The following is an 18,371-nucleotide window of genomic DNA, read 5'->3' as shown; positions in this document are numbered from 1 at the left end:
CCAGATTCCCTCCACCCTCTGGGTGAAAAAAAATGTTTCCTCATATCCCCTCTAAATCTCATACTCCTTACCTTAAATCTACACCCCTGGTCATTTATCCCTCCAGCCATGGGAACAGTTCCTTCCTGACTACCTTGTCTACAGCCCTCATAATTTTATACATTTTAATCATGTCCCATGTCAATCTTTGCTCCAAGGAAACAACCCCAGTCTGTCCAAACTTTCTTCGTAACTAAAACCCTAGAGCCTAAACAACATCCTGGTAAATCTCCTCTGCTCCCTCTCCTGCGCTATCATATCCATCCTATAATGTGATTCCAGAAGTGCACACAATACTGTAGCTGTGGATTAACTAATGTCTTATACAGTTCTTGCATAACCTCCCTGCTCTTAAACTCTATGGCTCTGTTAATAAAGACAAGTATCCCAGATGCTTTCTTAAACATTTTATCCAATTGTCATGCTAACTTAAATGACCCATGGACATCAACACCAAGATCCTTCTGAAATTTGCTGCTTCTAAACATCTTACCAAGGCATTTCCTTGCCTTGTTTGCCCTGTCCAAGTTCATCACCTCACATTTATCCTAACTGAATTCCATTTGCCTACGATCAGCCCATCTCACTGGCCCATTTATAACCCCCTCTAATTTAGGGCTACCCTCCTCACTAATTACCATCCCAAACATTTTCATATCATCCACGAACATACTGACCAACACTCCTACATTCAAGTCCAAATGGTTAATATATATGACAAACAGCAAGGGCCCACACTGATCCCCACAGAACCCCCAATGGGCACAGGCATCCAGTTACACAAACACCCTTGATCATCACCCTTTGCTTCCAGCCATTCAGCCAATACTTGATCCAAGACGCCAAATTTTCTTGATCCCATGGGCTCATCGTTATCAGTGTCCATGCAGGACTTTATCAAAAGCCTTGCTAAAGTCCGAGTACACTACAACAAATCCATTGACCTCATCTACACACCTGGTTATTTCAAAAAATTCAGTCAAGTTCATCAGGCATGACTTCCTTCAACAAAATCATGCTCCATGTTCTTGATTAATCTCTGCTTCTCCAAATGCAGATTAATTCTGTCCTCAGAATAGCTTCCAACAGTTTCCCCACCACTGAGGTTAGACTGACCAGCCTGTAGTTTCCTGGTATATACCTGAAGGCCTTTTCAGCAATCATAGAAGCAATGGATAGAATAGCCTCCTTCTAGGTTACACATTTCCTGTGGACCAGAGGGCAGACAAGAAGTTTTTTTTTACACAGGGTTACAGTGCAACTTCCATTGGGTTGGTTCAGGAAAATTAAATAATAGCTTTCAAAGGACAATTGCACAGAGTACTGCAAAAGGAAACAGAGATGGGAATGTGGAGAAGGAGTCAGAGAATGAAACTGTTTGGATATCTCATGCAAAGAACCAGCACAATAACAATGGGCCAAATGGCCTTGCTTTCACAGCAAGACTCCACGAAAAGAGTTTCTTGCGAGGGAATCAGCTGTTATCATTTAATTTTACAAATATCAGATTACTGTAGTTGCACTTTGCAAGGCCCAAGGGTCCTCATCTTATTGCTGTAATTCTGTTTTTTCATTCAGTCATGGGACATGGGAGTCGCTGGCTGGCCAACAGCTATTGCCCATTCCTTGATAAGGTCGTGGTGAGCAACTGATACAACTGAGAGGCTTGCTAGAACTTTTCAGGAGGCAGTTCAGAGTCAACCACATTGCTGTGACTCTGGTGTCACATGTAGGCCAGAATAGGTGAGAATGGCAGATTTTCTTCCCTGAAGGACATGAGTAAACCAGATGAGCTTGTCCAGCAAGTAACAATGATTTCATGGTCATCGGTAGATTCTTAATTCTTGATAGTTTTACTGAATTCAAATTCACCCATCTGCTGCGACAGGATTCAAATCCTGTCCCCAGAACATTATATGAGTTTCTGGATTAATAGTCTGTCGATAATACCATCAGGCCATCACCTCACTCCCTCTCAAATAACATATCAAAGATTCCAGAAATTGCCTCAACTCGATTTTACAGCCTTTTCCCCATAACCCTTGATTCTCTTACTGATTAAAAATCTACCTATCTCAGCCTTGAATCTATTTAGTAATCCAGTCTCGACAGTTGCTCAGTGCAAAGGCTGAAGGAGGAAATCAATGATGATAACTCAGTGAAAATTATGATATAGGCTTGATAGACAGCAAGGATTTTAAAAGAGAGATGCAAGAGATAGAACAAGGTGAGATATTCAAAGAAGGAAAAGGTACGAGAGGAGAATGGGGGCAGTCTAAGTTGAGATTTGATGTTAAGGCCCACACAACTACTATATCAGTTTGAGTGAAGTGGATTGTGGAATATATAGCCAGTTGAGGAGGCTTCACTAAAGGCCAGGTTTCAATCATTAAAGATTAAACTAAATTAGATATTAAATAGGTAGCATCTAGGTTTACATTGACCAAAAGATTCCAGTTTCAAACGGGCATAATTAGCCAAAGCTGCAAATGGTTAAAAAGAAAGCATTCTTTTCTTTTTTTCTGTTTTCCATCTGAATGAGAAAAATAATTTCAATGATTTTCATCATTTAAATATTTCAACATTTGGCCTTCCAAGACATTAGACCAGGTAATTTGCTTCCTGACTGCCACCAATACTGCTCTAAATCTATAGGAGGGTAATCCTGACTAAATCATGTGCTGATTTTGCATAAGAATTTTTGGGGGACAAAGAGAGTGCACTCACTTCTAAAATTTTCATCAAATAATCTATCCCAAAACCTGCCTTTCCCCAGATAACTCAGAATCTATTGTACCATAAAATCCATAACGGTTTAAGTGTGATTCTTTGAAAGCCTATTCATGGAGAAGAACAATGAAAATCATACAGCACAGGATGAGGCCATTCAGGCCACCATGCCTGTCTCAGCCATTTGAGGGAGAGCCAATGCATGTTAGACAATTAAACCCCACAGTTTAACCCATTCCCCTGCAGGTTCCCCAAGGAGACATCACTGATTTGTTCTCAAGATAAGACTGAAGGTTTAATATTCAAATACATAATTTCCACAAAGGTGTGTTCTATATATTACCTATCTGGCTCATTAATGTCCTTCAGGGAAGAAAATCTGCTATCCTCATGATCTGGCCGACATATGACTCCAGACCCACTGCAATATGGCTGACTCTCAGCTGCCCTTTGAAATGGCCTAGCAAGCCACTCAGTTGCATCACTCAACAAAGAAATGAAACCGCATTGACTACACACCAGAAAAGACAACAGCAGAAACACCCCTGTCGCCTGCAAAGTCGTCCTTACTAACATCTGGGGGCTAGTGCCAAAACTGGGAAAGCTGTCTTACAGACTAATCAAGAAAAGCCCTGACATGGTCATATTCATGGAATCATAGCTTATAGACAATGTCCCAGACACAACCATCACTATCCCTGGATCCTGTCCCACTGGCAGGACAGACCCAGCAGAGGTGCTAGCAAAGTCAGGAAAGAGTTGCACAGGGAATACTCAACATTGACGCTGGACCCCATGAAGTCTCACAGCTTCAGGTTTAGCATGGGCAAGGAAATTTCATGCTGATTACCACGTACCGTCCTCCCTTGGCTAATTAATCAGCACTCCTCCTTGTTGAACATCATTTGCAGGAAGCACTGAAGGTGGTAAGGGCACAAAATATACTCTGCGTGCGGGATTGACTCAGCAGCAGCACTACTGATGGAGCTGGCTGGGTCCCAAAGGACATAGCTGCTAGACTGGGTCAGTAGCAGGCGGTGCGGGAACCAACAAGAGGGAAAAATATACTTGATTGGATCCTTACCAACCTGCCAGTTGCAATTGCATCTGACCATGACAATATGGTTAAGAGTGACCACCGCACAATCCTTGTGAAGAAATAGCCCTGCCTTCACATAAAGGATGCTGTATGGCACTATCACCATGCTAAATTGGACAGACTTCAAATAGATTTAGCAACTCAAGACTGGGCAGCTATAAGGCACTGCGAGCCATCAATAGCAGCAGAACTGTACTCCAGCATAATCTGCAAACTCATGCCCGGCATATCCCCCATTCAACCATTACCATCAAGTTAGGGAACTAACCCTAACAACAAAGAGTGCAGAAAGGCATGCCGGGAGCAACACTAAAAATGAGATGTCAACCTGGTGCTGCTATCAGAACTACTTGCATGCTAAACAGCATAAGGAAAAAGTGAAACAGAGAGCTAAATGATCCCACAACCAACAAATCAGATCTAAGCTCTGCAGTCCTACTGCATCCAGTCGTCAATGGTAGTGGACAATTAAACAACTCTCTGAAGGAGGCAGCTCCACAAATATCCCCATCCTCAATGATAGAAGAGCCCAACATATCAGTGCAAAAGGTAAGGCTAAAGCCTTTGCAGCAATCTTCAGCCAGAAGTGCCAAGTGGACAATCCATCTCAGACTCCTTCGGTGTTTCCCAGCATTACAGATATCAGGCTTCGGCTAGTTTGATTCACTTCACGTGATATCAAGAAACAGTTGGAGGCACTTGATAGTCCAAAGGCTCCTGCTCCTGACAACATTCTGGCAATAGCACTGAAGACTTGTGTTCCAGAACTTGCTGCTGCTCCCTGACCAAGCTCTTCCAATACACTTACAACACTGGTATCTTGCCGAGGTGTAGTAAATTGCCCAGGTGCACAAAAAGCAGGACAAATCCAATCCGGCTAATTACCACCCCATCAGTCTACTCTCAATCATCAGTAAAGCAATGGAAGGTGTCATCGACGGTGCTATCAAGCAGCACCTGCTCAGCAATAAACTGCTCAGTGACGTCCAGTTTGGGTTCCACCAGGGCCACTTAGCTCCTGACCTCATTACAATCTTAGTTCAAACATGGACAAAAGAGCTCAATTCCACAGATGCGGTGAGAGTGACAGCCCTTGGCATTTCGGCCCCACTCGACCGAATGTGGCATTAAGGAGCCTTAGCAAAACTGGAATCAATGGATATCAGGGGCGAAAACTCTCCACCAGTTGGAATCATATTTGGCACATAGGAAAATAACTGTAGCTGTTGGACGTCAGTCATCTCAGCTCCAGGGCATCCTTTTTCACTGCAGCATAGTATGTTGAGGCTGACTTTATAGAGGCTTATAAAATCATGACGGGCATAGATAAAGTGAACAGCAAAGGTCTTTTCCCTAGGGTGGGGAGAGTTCCAAACTAGGGGTCATATTTTTAAAGGTGAGAGGAGAAAGATTTAAAAGGAACCTAAGGGGCAACCTTTTCATACAGAGGATGGTTCGTATGAGGAATGAACTACCAGAGGAAGTGGTAGATGCAGGTACAGTCACAAAATTTAAAAGACATTTGGACAGGTACATGAAAAGTAAAGATTTAGAGGGATATGGGCCAAATGCTGCCAAATGGGACTAGTTTGGTATGGCAAATTTGATCAGAACGAACAAGTTGGACCGAAGGGTCTGCTTCCGTGCTGTATGACTCTGCAGGAGTTCCTCAGGGTAGTGTTCTAGGCCCAACCATCTTCAGCTGTTTCACCTGCCCTCCATTAAAAGGTCAGAAATTGGGATGTTCGCAATGATTGCACAATGTTCATCACCATACACAACTTCCCAGATACTGAAGTCTATGTCCAGTTGGAACAAGATCTTGACAATATCAAGTGTCAAGTAACATTCATGCCACACAAATGCCAGGCAATGACCCGCAACGATCTAAGCACAGCCCCTTGACATTCAATGATGTTACCATCACTAAATCCTCCACTTAAACACATCCTAGGGGTTACCATTGACCAGAAACTCAACTGGATCAGCCACATAAACACAACGGCCATAAAAGCAAGTCAGAGGCTAGGAATACTGCGGCGAATAACTCACCTCCCAACTCCTCAAAGCCTGTCCACCATCACCAAGGCACAAGTCAGGAGTGAATGGAATACTCCCCACTTGCCTAGATGAATACAGCTTCAATAACACTCAAGACATATACATTCAGGACAAAGCAGACCACTTGATTGATACCGTATCCACAAACATCCACATCCTCCATGCCCAATGCTCAGTAGCAGCAATGTGTACAATCTACAAGATACAGTGCAGAAATTCAACAAAGACAGTACCTTCCAAACCCATGACCACTTCCATTTCAAAGAACAAGGGTAGTGGATACATGGGAACACCACCATCAGCAAATTCCCCTCCAAGTTACTCACCATCCTGACTTGGAAAAATCTCATCATTCCTTCATTGGGAGAAAAACTTGAAATTCCATCCCTTCAGGCATTGTGCATCAACCTACAGCACATAGACTGCAGTGATTCAAGAAGGCAGCTCACCACCACCTTCTCATGGGCAACTATGGACAAGTAATAAATGTTGGCCATCCAGCAATGCCCACATCCCATGAATGAGTGAAAAAAATCAGAATGACAATAGTGATTCTTAAGAGATCTCCGTGGACATGCCTATTAAGTGGTACACTGTGTCCATTAAACGGTGAGTGCATCTGCAAATAAATTTGCTCTGCTTAAATAAATTGATAATGATTTGTAAATGAGATATTTTAGACATCTTGCAATGAAGCAATGCTAGATTGAATGAAAAGCAGTGTTCAATATTTACCTGTCTGTGGTGCAGGCAGGACCCGGGCTGTTCGAATGGGACCATTCCGGACTGAGTACAACTCCTGAGCCTCACCACTCATCTGCATCAAAACGAAAAATTAGAGAGCAAAATTCATCAAAGAACACTCAAAATTCCCAGATAATAAATGTTTAATATTTTCACTAACACAAGTACCTAACGTTGTAATTACACATTTCAGCTGATGCTCCGGACCACACCCCATTATGTCATTTCTGTTTTTCTTATGCCTTGTTCTTACCTCTTCTTCTCACTTTAATTTTTTTTTATTTAACCTATATTTCTATGAACCTGTTCAGAGATGTTATTACACACCTCTGGAGCAGGTGGGACTTGAACCCGGGCCTACTGGTTCAGACGTAGGGACACTATTACTACACCATTAGACCATCCTCCTTCTCACTTTAAACCTTTAATTTAAAACCATTCACAGCTGATGCCTCCCACTCCTTATATCCTCCTCAATCCTGCAACAGTATCCCTGCCCAGTCCCCCACAACCTGACTGCTCAATCACAAGGACAGCCTATTTCTACCATTTTCTACCTACCATTGTGCCTATCTCAATCATTAGTTGTGCCTTTGTGCTGCAAAACCCAGCTGTTCCAACGCTGTCCTGGCAAACCTGCACCATCCATAGACTTCCATAATCCAAATTTTGTTGCCTGTATTCTAGCCTACACGAAACTCCATTTGTTCTTACTAACATGCATTAGCATCCAGTCAACCAATGTCACAAGTTTAGCAGGTTCAATCCTTGCATATAAATCCTGACCCTTTCACAGCTTTTGTGATATACTACTTGAAAGTTCATGAAAAGGCCAATGTCCACCATTTTTGGACCTGAGCAGTATCCAGTCTACCTCAGCGTACCCTGGAAGGGGAAAGTGTCTCAAAATTTGAATAACAGGTAAAGCTAGCTGTCAAACACTGCTACAAGGGTCATGAAGTCAGAATCTACCAAGGGTCAAATGGTCATGGAGTCCAATTTGACTGAAGGGTCAAAGGGTCATGCAGTCAGAATCTATCGATGGTCAAAGGGTCATGAAGTCCGATTCTACCGAGGGTCAAAGGGTCATGGAGACAGAATCTACCAAGGATCAGTAAACCCACCAGTGATTTTCTCCACTGACATCAAGCCAAAAAGACATTTTGTGTACCACACAAATTAATTTCTTTATTCACTCGTGGGACATAGATATTGCTGGCTGGACCAGCACTCATTGCCTATCCCTAGTTGCCCTTGAGAAGGTGGTGGTGAGCTGTATTTTTGAACCACTGCAGTCCATGTACTGCAGGTAATATAACTTCTGAGTTCCAGCGCCAGTATGATGCCAGGTACATAGGCTGTTCATCCCAATGACTATCAGACAGTATCAAACAACATGTTCTGTGCTACAGATTACATCAGAAATCAATTTAAGAGCATCAGCTGGCTTTGTGATGTATTTGCATGTGCTAGAAGCTACATGCATAAATACTGTACTTTATACAGGCAAATGGAATTTGTAAATAAATTGCACCTTTTTCAAAACAGGGTCATAGAGTCAGCCAAACTCCGCTACATCACCACAGCAATGCTCTAACCAATCAGAATCTACCTCTCTGGTCTGAGGATTAATATTGACGGTTAACAGGTCTTGCTGCATCTCAATGCCAAATATGGCCCAACCAACCAGCACTCTCTTCTCATTCTGTCTAAAGTGGTGTCTCTTTTTCTTCAAATCTGTTTCTTGTGTCCTAGTTCCAAATACATGATGAAAAGTTTCAACATCTGGTCTCCTTTTGGCAATGTTTAAATTCTGTACTGCCAGGCATTTATTTAATTATGAATAACCTCATTTCAAAGTAAACAGACAACACCTTTTGAACAGACCCTGAATGCCTTAATCCAGTTTTGTGGACAAGGGAATAGGTAGCAAAGGAAAATTATTTCTGGGGGAAAAAGAAATCAACAAAGGCAAAAACTTTGTGACTGAAAAGGAGATAACACAGTGTGGCGCTGGAGGAACACAGCAGGCCAGGCAGCATCAGAAGAACAGGAAAGCTGACGTTTCAGGTTCTGAAGAAGGGTCCCAAAACGAAACACCAACTTTCCTGCTCCTCTGACACTGCCTGGCCTTCTGTGTTCCTCCAGCTCCACACTGTGTTATCTCTGACTCCAGCATCTGCAGTTCTTGCTATCTCTGAGTGACTGAAAAGGAGTTTTTGTTTAGGTTGGATAATTTATCTGGTATCCCATCACCCAGTCACCCTTTATTGACACATGGGAAGTCCTTGACGCTGAGCCAGCTCTCAGCATGTCAGGATGTCTGATACTCCTTAGAAGAGACTTTGCAGTGGGAGATGATACTCCTGTTTTTATCTGTCAGCCTTGGCTCCCTGGTTGGATCAGATTAACAGGCCCAATCAGGGAAGTTATATTATAGGAGGTCCACCTGGCTGATCTCGTTACAACCGCTACAGTTCACACTATTACATATAAGTCAGGTATCTGTGTACTGAAGTCCCACTGTAATAATCTCAACTAATCAATGCTGAAGGAGTCCTATTCTGCTACAGGTGCTGTCCTTCAGCTGAAATAGATTTAAATCCCATGATATATTGAGGAGGAGCAGAGAGATATTCATCCCTTTTCTAACACTATCAAAATTAGATCAGCTTGTCAGTGATCTTATTGCTGTTTGAAAACTCTTATATATGCCCGAATTTAACTGCTCTACAAATAAAGGCTGTGCTAGATCATAAACCCTAAAATTCCTTCTTAAATGACGCCATATCTCTACCTCTCTTAGGCTTTACTGCGCTCCCCAAAGCTTATCAGTTAGACCCAGTTTTTGATCACCTGTCCTAATAGCTCTTTATATGGCTGGGAGGCAAATTTTAAACACTTTGAAAACATTTCTTCGATGCTCTTTATGTTCCATTATACTAAAGGGTGATATATAAATGTACATTATTCCTGTTTTTGGAATAGCATCCAGTATGGAAAAGGAAAAAACACAACCAAAAGAAATCAAAGCTATATCATTATATTTAGGCCATAAGAAAGCAGCAATCACAAAATGTACTGTTTTGCGGCAATCATTTCCACTGGGAATGAAAAATACATCTTGTAAAAAAATAGTTTCTAATAAACAGTAATTTTGCCATTGAAACAAAGCAAAATACAATAACTGACTTTGTTCACCAAAACTATTAATCTAAAACTTAATGATCCTGACGACATTTTAATCAATTTCTCAACCCTCATTTGAAAATGCATGTAGTTGTTATGTTCGTTTGACCTATAATAACTGCTTCCAAAGTCATAATCACTTGCCCCTATGGCAGCATTAACAAATGCATGGCTGAGCATGGCATGATGTCCATTGTTACGTAGAAAAATGTAGCAACCAAGTTGCACACAGCTAATTCCATAGACACGTGGTTGAGGAAAGAGCATTGGCCAGGGAAGCAGTAGACATTGGAACACATAAGAGCATGTGAAGGCTAAGTACAAGCAGGAGAACGAATCTGGAGCGACCCACGTAACTGTCTCATCAAGTACCATGAACCCCACCTGTGGCAGACTCTGCGGCACAGATGTACCACCAGCAGCAGCACCACCACCACACTTGGATTCTGGAAAAGTACCGGGGAATTGGAAAACTGCCAATGTGACACCCCTATTCAAAAAGGGAGGGTACAAAAAGCAGAAGCCAATTAGGCTAACATCTATTGTTGGGAATATGTTCGAATCAAATTATTAATTAAGTAATAGCAGCACATTTGGAAAATTACAATCTAATTACGTAGACTCAGCATGACTTAATGAAAGATTGTACCTAGGTGCTTCTGTAACTAAGATGGCTCTGTGAATGGCGACTTATGGATACGGGATACGGGAACCAGTAGATATGTTGTATTTGGACTTCCAGCAGGCATACAACAAAGTACCTCACAAAAGGTTGCGTCATAAGAGCCCATGGTGATAGAGGTAATATAATGGTGTGGATAAAGAATTGGCTAATGAGCAGGAAATAGTGACCAAGGGTAAAGGGTTCCTTTTCAGGTTAGCAACCTGTTTCGAGTGGGGTTCTACAGAGAGCAGTGCTGTAGGAAAATGTGAAGTTACTCATTTTGGAAGGGAAAACAGAAGAACACTATTATTTAAATGGAGAGAAACAGCAGAAAGCTGCAGCACAAATGGCCTTCAGAGTACTTGTGCATGAAACACAGAAAGCTTGCACACAAGTGCATCAGGTAATCAGACAGACTAATAGAATGTTGGTTCTTATTTCAAGGGAGTTGGTATATAAGAGAGGTGAAGTCTTACTGCAATTGTACAAGGTGCTGGTGAGACCACATCTGGAGTACTATGAGCAGTTTTGGTTCCCTTACATAAGGAAAGATATCATTTTATTGAAGACAGTTTAGAGAAGGTTCACTAGGTATGCAAGGATTGTCTTATGAGCAAAGGTTGGGAGTCTATTCATTGGAGTTTAGAAGAAAGAGGGGTGATCTCATCAAAACATATAGGATTCTTAAGGGGCTTGACAAAGTAACTGCTGAGAGATCCATGGAAGAGTCTAGGGCTAGACGGTATCAGGGAGACAATGGCCTTGTGGTATTATCACTAGACTATTATTCCAGAGACTTAGGCTATGTTCTAGAATCTAAATTCAAATCCCACCATGTCAGATGTTGGAATTTCAATTCAATAAAAGAAAATTTAAAAATCTGGAAGTAAGAGCCCAATGATGAGCACAAAATCATTGTCAAATGTTGGAAAAACTCACAGACAGTAAGGACTGCAGGCGCTGGAAGCTAGAGTCAATAAATGTGGAGCTGGAAAAGCAAGTAGGTCAGGTAGCATCTGAGCAGCAGGGAAGTCAACATTTCAGGCCAAAACCCTTCGTCAGGACCGGGGAGGAGGTGGGGAGCCCAGACATAAATAGAGGGAGGGTGATAGGGCTGGGGGGAGGGTAGGTGGGATGGAGATAGTGGATGCAGGTAGGGGGTTATTATGATTGGTCAGTGGGAAGGGTGGAGCCATAGGTGAGTAAGAAGATGGACAGGTCAGGGCAGAGAGATTTTGAAGCTGTCAATATTGAGGCCATTGGGCTGTAAGGTCCCAAGGCAAACTATCAGGTGTTGTTCTTCCAGTTTATGTGTGGCCTCACTCCGACAGTCACCAGGGGAGTTAAAGTGGATGGCAACCAGAAGGTCAGGTTGGTTGGTGCATGCAGAGCGCAGATGCTCCACGAACTGGTCTCCGAGTCCGCATTTGGTCTTCCCAATACAGAAGAGACCACATTGGGCGCAATGGATACAGTAGATGAGGTTAGATAAAGTTCAGATGAATCTCTGCCGGATTTGGAAGGATTATTCAGGGCCTTGGACGGAGATGAGTGGGGAGGTGCGAGGCAGGTGTAGCATGTCCTGCTGTCGCAGGGAAAGGTACCTGGTATGGTGGAGGGATTAGTGGGGATTGTGGAGCTGACGAGGAAGTCGTGGAGTGAGCAGTCCCTGTGGAAAGCCGCCAGGTGTGGGGAGGGAAATATCTTCTTGATGGTGGGGTCTGATTGTAGGTGGCGGAAATGTCAGAGGATGACATGTTGTATTCAGAGGTTGATGGGGTGATATGTGGAGACTAACGGGACTCTTATCCTTATTGTCGGGAAATGGGGGAGTTGCGGTTGAGGGTATAATTAATAACAGAGGAGGGGAAACTACGGTCCATAAAGTAGGAGGATATCTGGGAAGTCCTAGAGTAGAACGCCTCATCCTCAGAGCAGATGCAGCAAGAGGCAGAGGAATTATGAGTATGGGATAGCATTTTTGCAGGAGGATGGGTGAGATGAGGTGTAGTCGAGGTAATTGTGGGTGTCAGTGGGTTTGAAATGGATGTCAGTGTTGAATCAGTTACCAGAGATGGAGATGGAGAGGTCCAGGAAGGGGAGGGAGGTGTCAGAAATGGCCCAGGTGAATTTGAGGGCGTGGTAGAAGGTGTTGGTGAAGTTGATGAACTGTCCAAGCTCCTTGTGGGAGCACAAGGCAGCACCGATAATCAATGTAGCAAAGGAAGAAGTGAGGGATGGTGCCAGTGTAGTTGCTGAAGCGGGACTGTTCCACAAATCCTACAAAGAGACAGACATAGCTCAGGCCCATGCCCATGGCCATCCCTTTAGTTTGTAGGAACCCCACACACAATGAGTTTCATTAACTTGTTTTTAGAATTACAGTGAATCCTTCCACAGTAGTTTTAAAACAGTCCTTTTTTTCCATTTCAGTTCACAATCAAAAATATAGAAAATAAAATGATATGGTCTTTATAAGCAGTGCCTAGAAAATTTCACAGTGTGATCATGATTTTCTGACCCCTTGAATTCCAGCCCTCTAGATATAAAGTCCATCAATCCATTAACCTTTCTGATTCTTTTGTGCACCTGTTTATGCCAGTTCATTGATCTATTTACCTGGACTCCCAAGTTTGTTTGAATTGTTTCTTGACTTCCATCATTTAGGTCCCAAGTGGATAACAGCACAGAAATCTATTTGCCACAGTTTTGTCCATTTATTGAATCCATTAATTGTCTTTGCAATTTTATGATTCCATCTACACTGTTTACAAAGCTAGTTACCCATGTGTCAATGGGAAACTTGGACATTTTACCCCATCAGCCACGTCATTGTTAAATACAGTGAATGGCTGATGTCCAAAAATGGATCTTTGTGTGATACCATAAGTCAAGTTCTGCCAGTTAAAGTGTATGTTGATTTTCCCTAATTTCTGTGTCCTGCTGCACAGCCAATTTCCTAACTGTGTCAATCATTTATTTTCAATTCCTTAACTACAAGGCACATAGTGGTGTAGTGATCATTGAACTAGTAATCCAGACTAGTAATCAATGTGACATCAAGGAATTACTACATTGTTGGATTTGCTTTCTTTCGTACATTGTTTTAAACCAAGATAATATCACACAAAGGTAGGCATAAGGTTAATAGCACTAAATGAAGAAGTTATTGAGTTTGAAAGGCACAAAACCGAAACAGTGACTAAAAGGTTAATGCCCTAGGGATATGATTTCGGATCTCACCGTGGAAATTTGAATTCAATAAAAATCTGGAAAAAGAAGCTAGTCCACTGTCAAATGTCTTAAAAACCCATCTGATTCACGAACAACCTCTAGCGAAGGAAGTCGGTCGTCCTTCCTTGTCTGGTTTACATGTGACTCCAGATCCACAGCAATTTGGTTGACTTTTAAGTGGCCTCTGGGCAATGAGAGGTCATAAGGCCATTCACTGACAGTATCATCACTATTAGCTTCAATGTGGCCATGTTGTTTCTGGCCAGCTTTTATTCCAAATATAACTGAAATAACTCATACTGATTTCGATATTCCTTAGAAATTTCCTTCATAGCTTATGTTTTGTAGCTCTTAATATCTGGGTATCACCCTTTGATGTAATTGTGTCCCTTGCATTCTCCAAGATATGAGCTACTGTTTGCATCTGTACATAATTTTTCTTTTAGGTTTATATTATCTCCTATCACTTTCGTCATCCATGGCTTTTTCTTGGAAAATCACATTCTTAGCCTTAATCTGATACAGAATCTGTCTAAATCACTAAATTCTTTTCCAACAAGTCCTAGTAAATCTGGACTGTGACTACCTGTTGTTTTACCCATTAATACATTTGCCCAGACCATGTAGTCTCTGTCTCATCACATTAAAGTCAGTCTTAGCCAAATCTAAAATTTTAGTCACTGTTTCAGTTTTGTGCCTTTCAAACTCAACACTTCGTCATTTAGTGCTATTAACCTTATACCTACCTTTGTGTGATATTATCTTGGTTTAAAACCATGTACGAAAAAAAGCAAATCCAACAATGTAGTAATTCCTTGACGTCACATTGAAATGTCAGACTAGATCTGAAGATATGTTTTCCCTTGTGCAACTGACTAGAACCAGAGGATAGAGCTTAAAAACATGTCACCCACCTCATACAGAGTTGGGGAGGAATATTTTCTCTCAGAGGATGTGTGGTTGGAACCGTCTTCCCCAGTGACAGTCTAGAAAGAGAATCACTGAATACTTTTGAGGCAATAGTAGGTAGATTCTTGACCAACAAGGGAGTCACAGGCTATTGGGAGTTGCGGCTTCAATCAGATCAGCCATGATTTTATTGAATAGTAGAGCAGGTTAAAGAAGCCAAATGGCCTACTCTTCCTAATAATTTATATGTTCATACATGTTCAAGTCCTAGATTCAGGCTTGATTCCAACAGCTTTGATTCTTCTGAGGAAATCGTGCTATTAACTGAACAAGCTGACTGGTGAATTTCTTGTTTTCCTATCCATTCTAATATGCACTCCCACCCTAACCCTCAATATGGATAAGGATGAAGCAAATCAGCTGATTCTAGCTGAAGTAAAAACTAAAATAAACTTCTTACTGTTTAAATTGGTACAAAGTTAGCTTCTTATGTACCATTTTTAAGAAGTATATGGCTTCTCCACTTTGTGTTCAAGAGTCAAAGTAAATTGCAAGTTATACTCGTGGCAATTTTGCTTAGTGTGTGGCAAAACAGAACTGAACTAGAGAAGTGAATGTCCCATCAATAACTGGTGTTTTGGCCACTAGAAGAGGAAGGGAAAACAGCTATAGTCTATTCTTAAAAGCTGCTGTACGCAGTGCATGGTTGATGACATACACCTTTTTTCATTCATTATTAACTTAAAACCATTTAGTTGGAAACATTCCTTCATTAACAATTTCAGAGCAGTGTAATGAAATTCTGTTGCCTGGAGAGAGCTGATTTCCTTTTTTGCATTTGTAATTCATTGGCATTATAAATAATATATGCTGGAAAGACCAAGGAGGTCAACTTTGTACCAGCCAAATGTAGCAGAAACGCAATCTATTTTGCCAAGCTCTTTTGCTACCTAACAGTTCCAGAATTGTCAACAAAGCTCCTTCAATTGAATCGGCCTTTAGTTTGCTTTTTTATTTAATCCGCCCAATATATTATACTATTTGATGATGCTTTGTTGATAATGATCGTTAAAGATAAACAATAAAAACACTAGTTTGGAGAACAATAGAGTATGGAATGAACAAAAACCAAATATATAATACTAAGAAAACAATTAAAATAAATTTACTCGAATGTTACCAGGAATAAGGAACTTCAGTTACCTGTACAGACATTTTTTGGCCCATCCCTGATTGCCCTCAAGAAGATGGTGACGAGCCACCTTCTTTACTGAAGTCCATGTGCTGTTGGTACACCCACAGTGCTGTTAGGGAAGGACACAGCAACCAAGAAGGAACTGTGATATAATAGAAGTCAATGATAATGGGTGGCCTGGAGGGGAAGTTGCAGGTAGTGCTGTTCCCATGCAACTGCAATCCTCATCCTTCTACATGGTAAAGGTTTGATAGGTACTGCTAACAGGGGCTTGGGAGCCGCACTGCACCTTATAGATCACGCATGCTGCTGCCACTGTGAATTGATGGTGATGGGAATGAAATTTTGAGTTAGTAGATGGGGGTAATATCAGGTAAGTGTTTTGTTCTGGACGATATCAAGCATCCAAGCAAGAGGGGAGTATTGCAAAACTCTCCTAACTTGTATCTTGTAGATGGTGGAAAGACAATGAGGAGTCAGGATGTGAGTTACTCAGTGCAGAATTCCCAGTCTCTGACCTGTTCTTGTCACAGTACTTATATGGCTGGTCCAGTTGAGTTTACAGTCATTGGTCATTCCCAGGATGTTGATTTTGGGGATTCAGAGATGATAATACCATTGAATGACAAGAGCTGATGGTTGCATGCTCTCTTGTTGGAGATGCTCATTGCATGGTACTTGTATGGATATTACTTGCCACTTAGCATCTCAATATTGTCCAGGTCTTGCTGCATTTAGACATGGACTACATCCATAAAAGAGGAGTTACGAATGGTGCTGAACACTGTGCGATCACCAATGAAGGCACCCACCTCTATTCTTATGGTGGATAGACGGTCATTGATGAAGCAGTTGAAGATGATCGCGGTACAACACTGCCCTGAGCAACTCCTGCAGTGATGGCCACAACAACAACAACGTTCTTCCTCTGTACGGTATGACGGACACCAGTAGATAGTATTCCCTCTGGTTGCCATTACTTTAGTTTTTTTTAAAAATTCATTTACATGATATGGACGTCACTGGCGAGACTAGGATTTATTGCCCATTCCACATTGCCCAGAGGGCAGTTGAGAATCAACCACTTTGCTGTGGGTCTAGAGGAACATGTAGGCCAAACTGAGTAAGCTTCGCAGATTTTCATCCAGAAAGGACATGAACCAAATGGGTTTTTCCAACAATCGGCAGCAGTTTCATGGTCAACATTAGACTCTTAATCCCAGATTTTTTAAATTGAATTCAAATTCAAATTTGAACTCGCATCTCCAGAATATTACCTGGGTTTCTAGATTAACAGCCTCATGATAATACAACCAGGCCATCATCTCCCCTAAAGTTTTGCTAGGACTCCTTGATACCACGCTCAATTAATTGCTGCCCTGATACAACAGGTCAGTAAATACAGAGGCTGCAGAAGAGTTTGAGACTAAGGTAAATATAGCTAAGAGGAAGAGCAGTCAGGGAAAGATTGCTGAGTTCAAGGGAACTGGAGGCTTAGACTGTACTTGCTTCGATGCAAGAAGTGTAACAGATAAAACGAATGAATTTAGAGTCTGGATTAATGATGCAATTATGATGTTGTTGTTGTCACAGAGGCATGGCTGAAAGAGGGATGTTCCAGGATATCAATGTTTTAGACAAACTCAGAGAAGGAAGCAGAAGAGGTGGGGGAGTTGCATCACTTGTAAGGGAGCATATCACAGCTTTGTTGAGGGAGGACACCCTGCAGGGATCTTGAGGGGAGGCATTATGGGTAGAGCTCAAGAATAGAAAGAGTTCAATCACAATGCTAGAATCATACTACAGATCTCCCAGCTGCTAGTGGAAAATACAGGAAGAGAGATGTAGTCAGATTCTGCACAGATATGAAAATAACAGGGTTGTTGTGATTTTAACTTCCCCATATTGACCGGGACTCCCTTAGTGCCGGGGGTTTCGATGGGGAGCAATTTATTAGGTGCTTCCAGGATGGTTTCTGAAATAGTATATGGATAGTCCAACGAGGAAGGGGGCCATACTGGACCTGGTATTGGGAAATGAGCCCAACCCCAAATGATGAAAGTTTCAGTGGGGGAGCATTTTGCGAATAGTGACCATAATTCTGTAAGTTTTTGGATACTTATGGATAAGGACAAGAGTGGACCTTGGATGAAGGTATTAAGCTGGAGGAAGGCCAACTATAACTAAATTAGGTAAAAACTAGAGAATATGGATTGGGAGCAGCTTTTTGAGGGTAAATCCATATCTGACATGTGGAAGTCTTGTAAAGACCAGTTGATTAGATTGCAGGACAGGCATGTTCCTGCGAAAGTGAAGGTCACAAATGGCAGTATTCGGGAACTTTGGACACTGGGGAAATTATCAGCTTAGTCAAAAAAAAGGCAGCATACCTAAGGTCTAGGCAACTAAAAGTAGATGAAGTCCTTGAAGAATATAGAGAACATTGCAAGGAGCTCAAACAAGGATTTAGGAGGGCTAAAAGGGGCCAAAAAGTGTCCTTGGCCAGC

At 41.9% G+C, this 18,371-nt stretch overlaps 1 protein-coding gene across 1 annotated transcript in view; it reads right to left on the bottom strand.

Annotated features, from left to right (window-relative positions):
* Positions 1-18,371, bottom strand: part of bcas3 (BCAS3 microtubule associated cell migration factor) — a 1,061,909-nt gene that overhangs the window by 960,804 nt on the left and 82,734 nt on the right. Inside the window, exons 6-7 of the mRNA XM_048612335.1 lie at positions 6,665-6,746; positions 1,237-1,246 (exon numbers count right to left, since the gene is read on the bottom strand). Of these exons, the coding sequence (XP_048468292.1) occupies positions 1,237-1,246; positions 6,665-6,746 (92 nt within the window). The remainder of the gene's footprint in view (positions 1-1,236; positions 1,247-6,664; positions 6,747-18,371) is intronic.

This window comes from Rhincodon typus, chromosome 26, assembly GCF_021869965.1.
Source record: "Rhincodon typus isolate 14 chromosome 26, sRhiTyp1.1, whole genome shotgun sequence".
NCBI lineage: Eukaryota > Metazoa > Chordata > Chondrichthyes > Orectolobiformes > Rhincodontidae > Rhincodon > Rhincodon typus.
The sequence above is the reverse complement of the archived record's forward strand: the minus strand, read 5'-3'. Positions and strand labels throughout refer to the sequence as shown.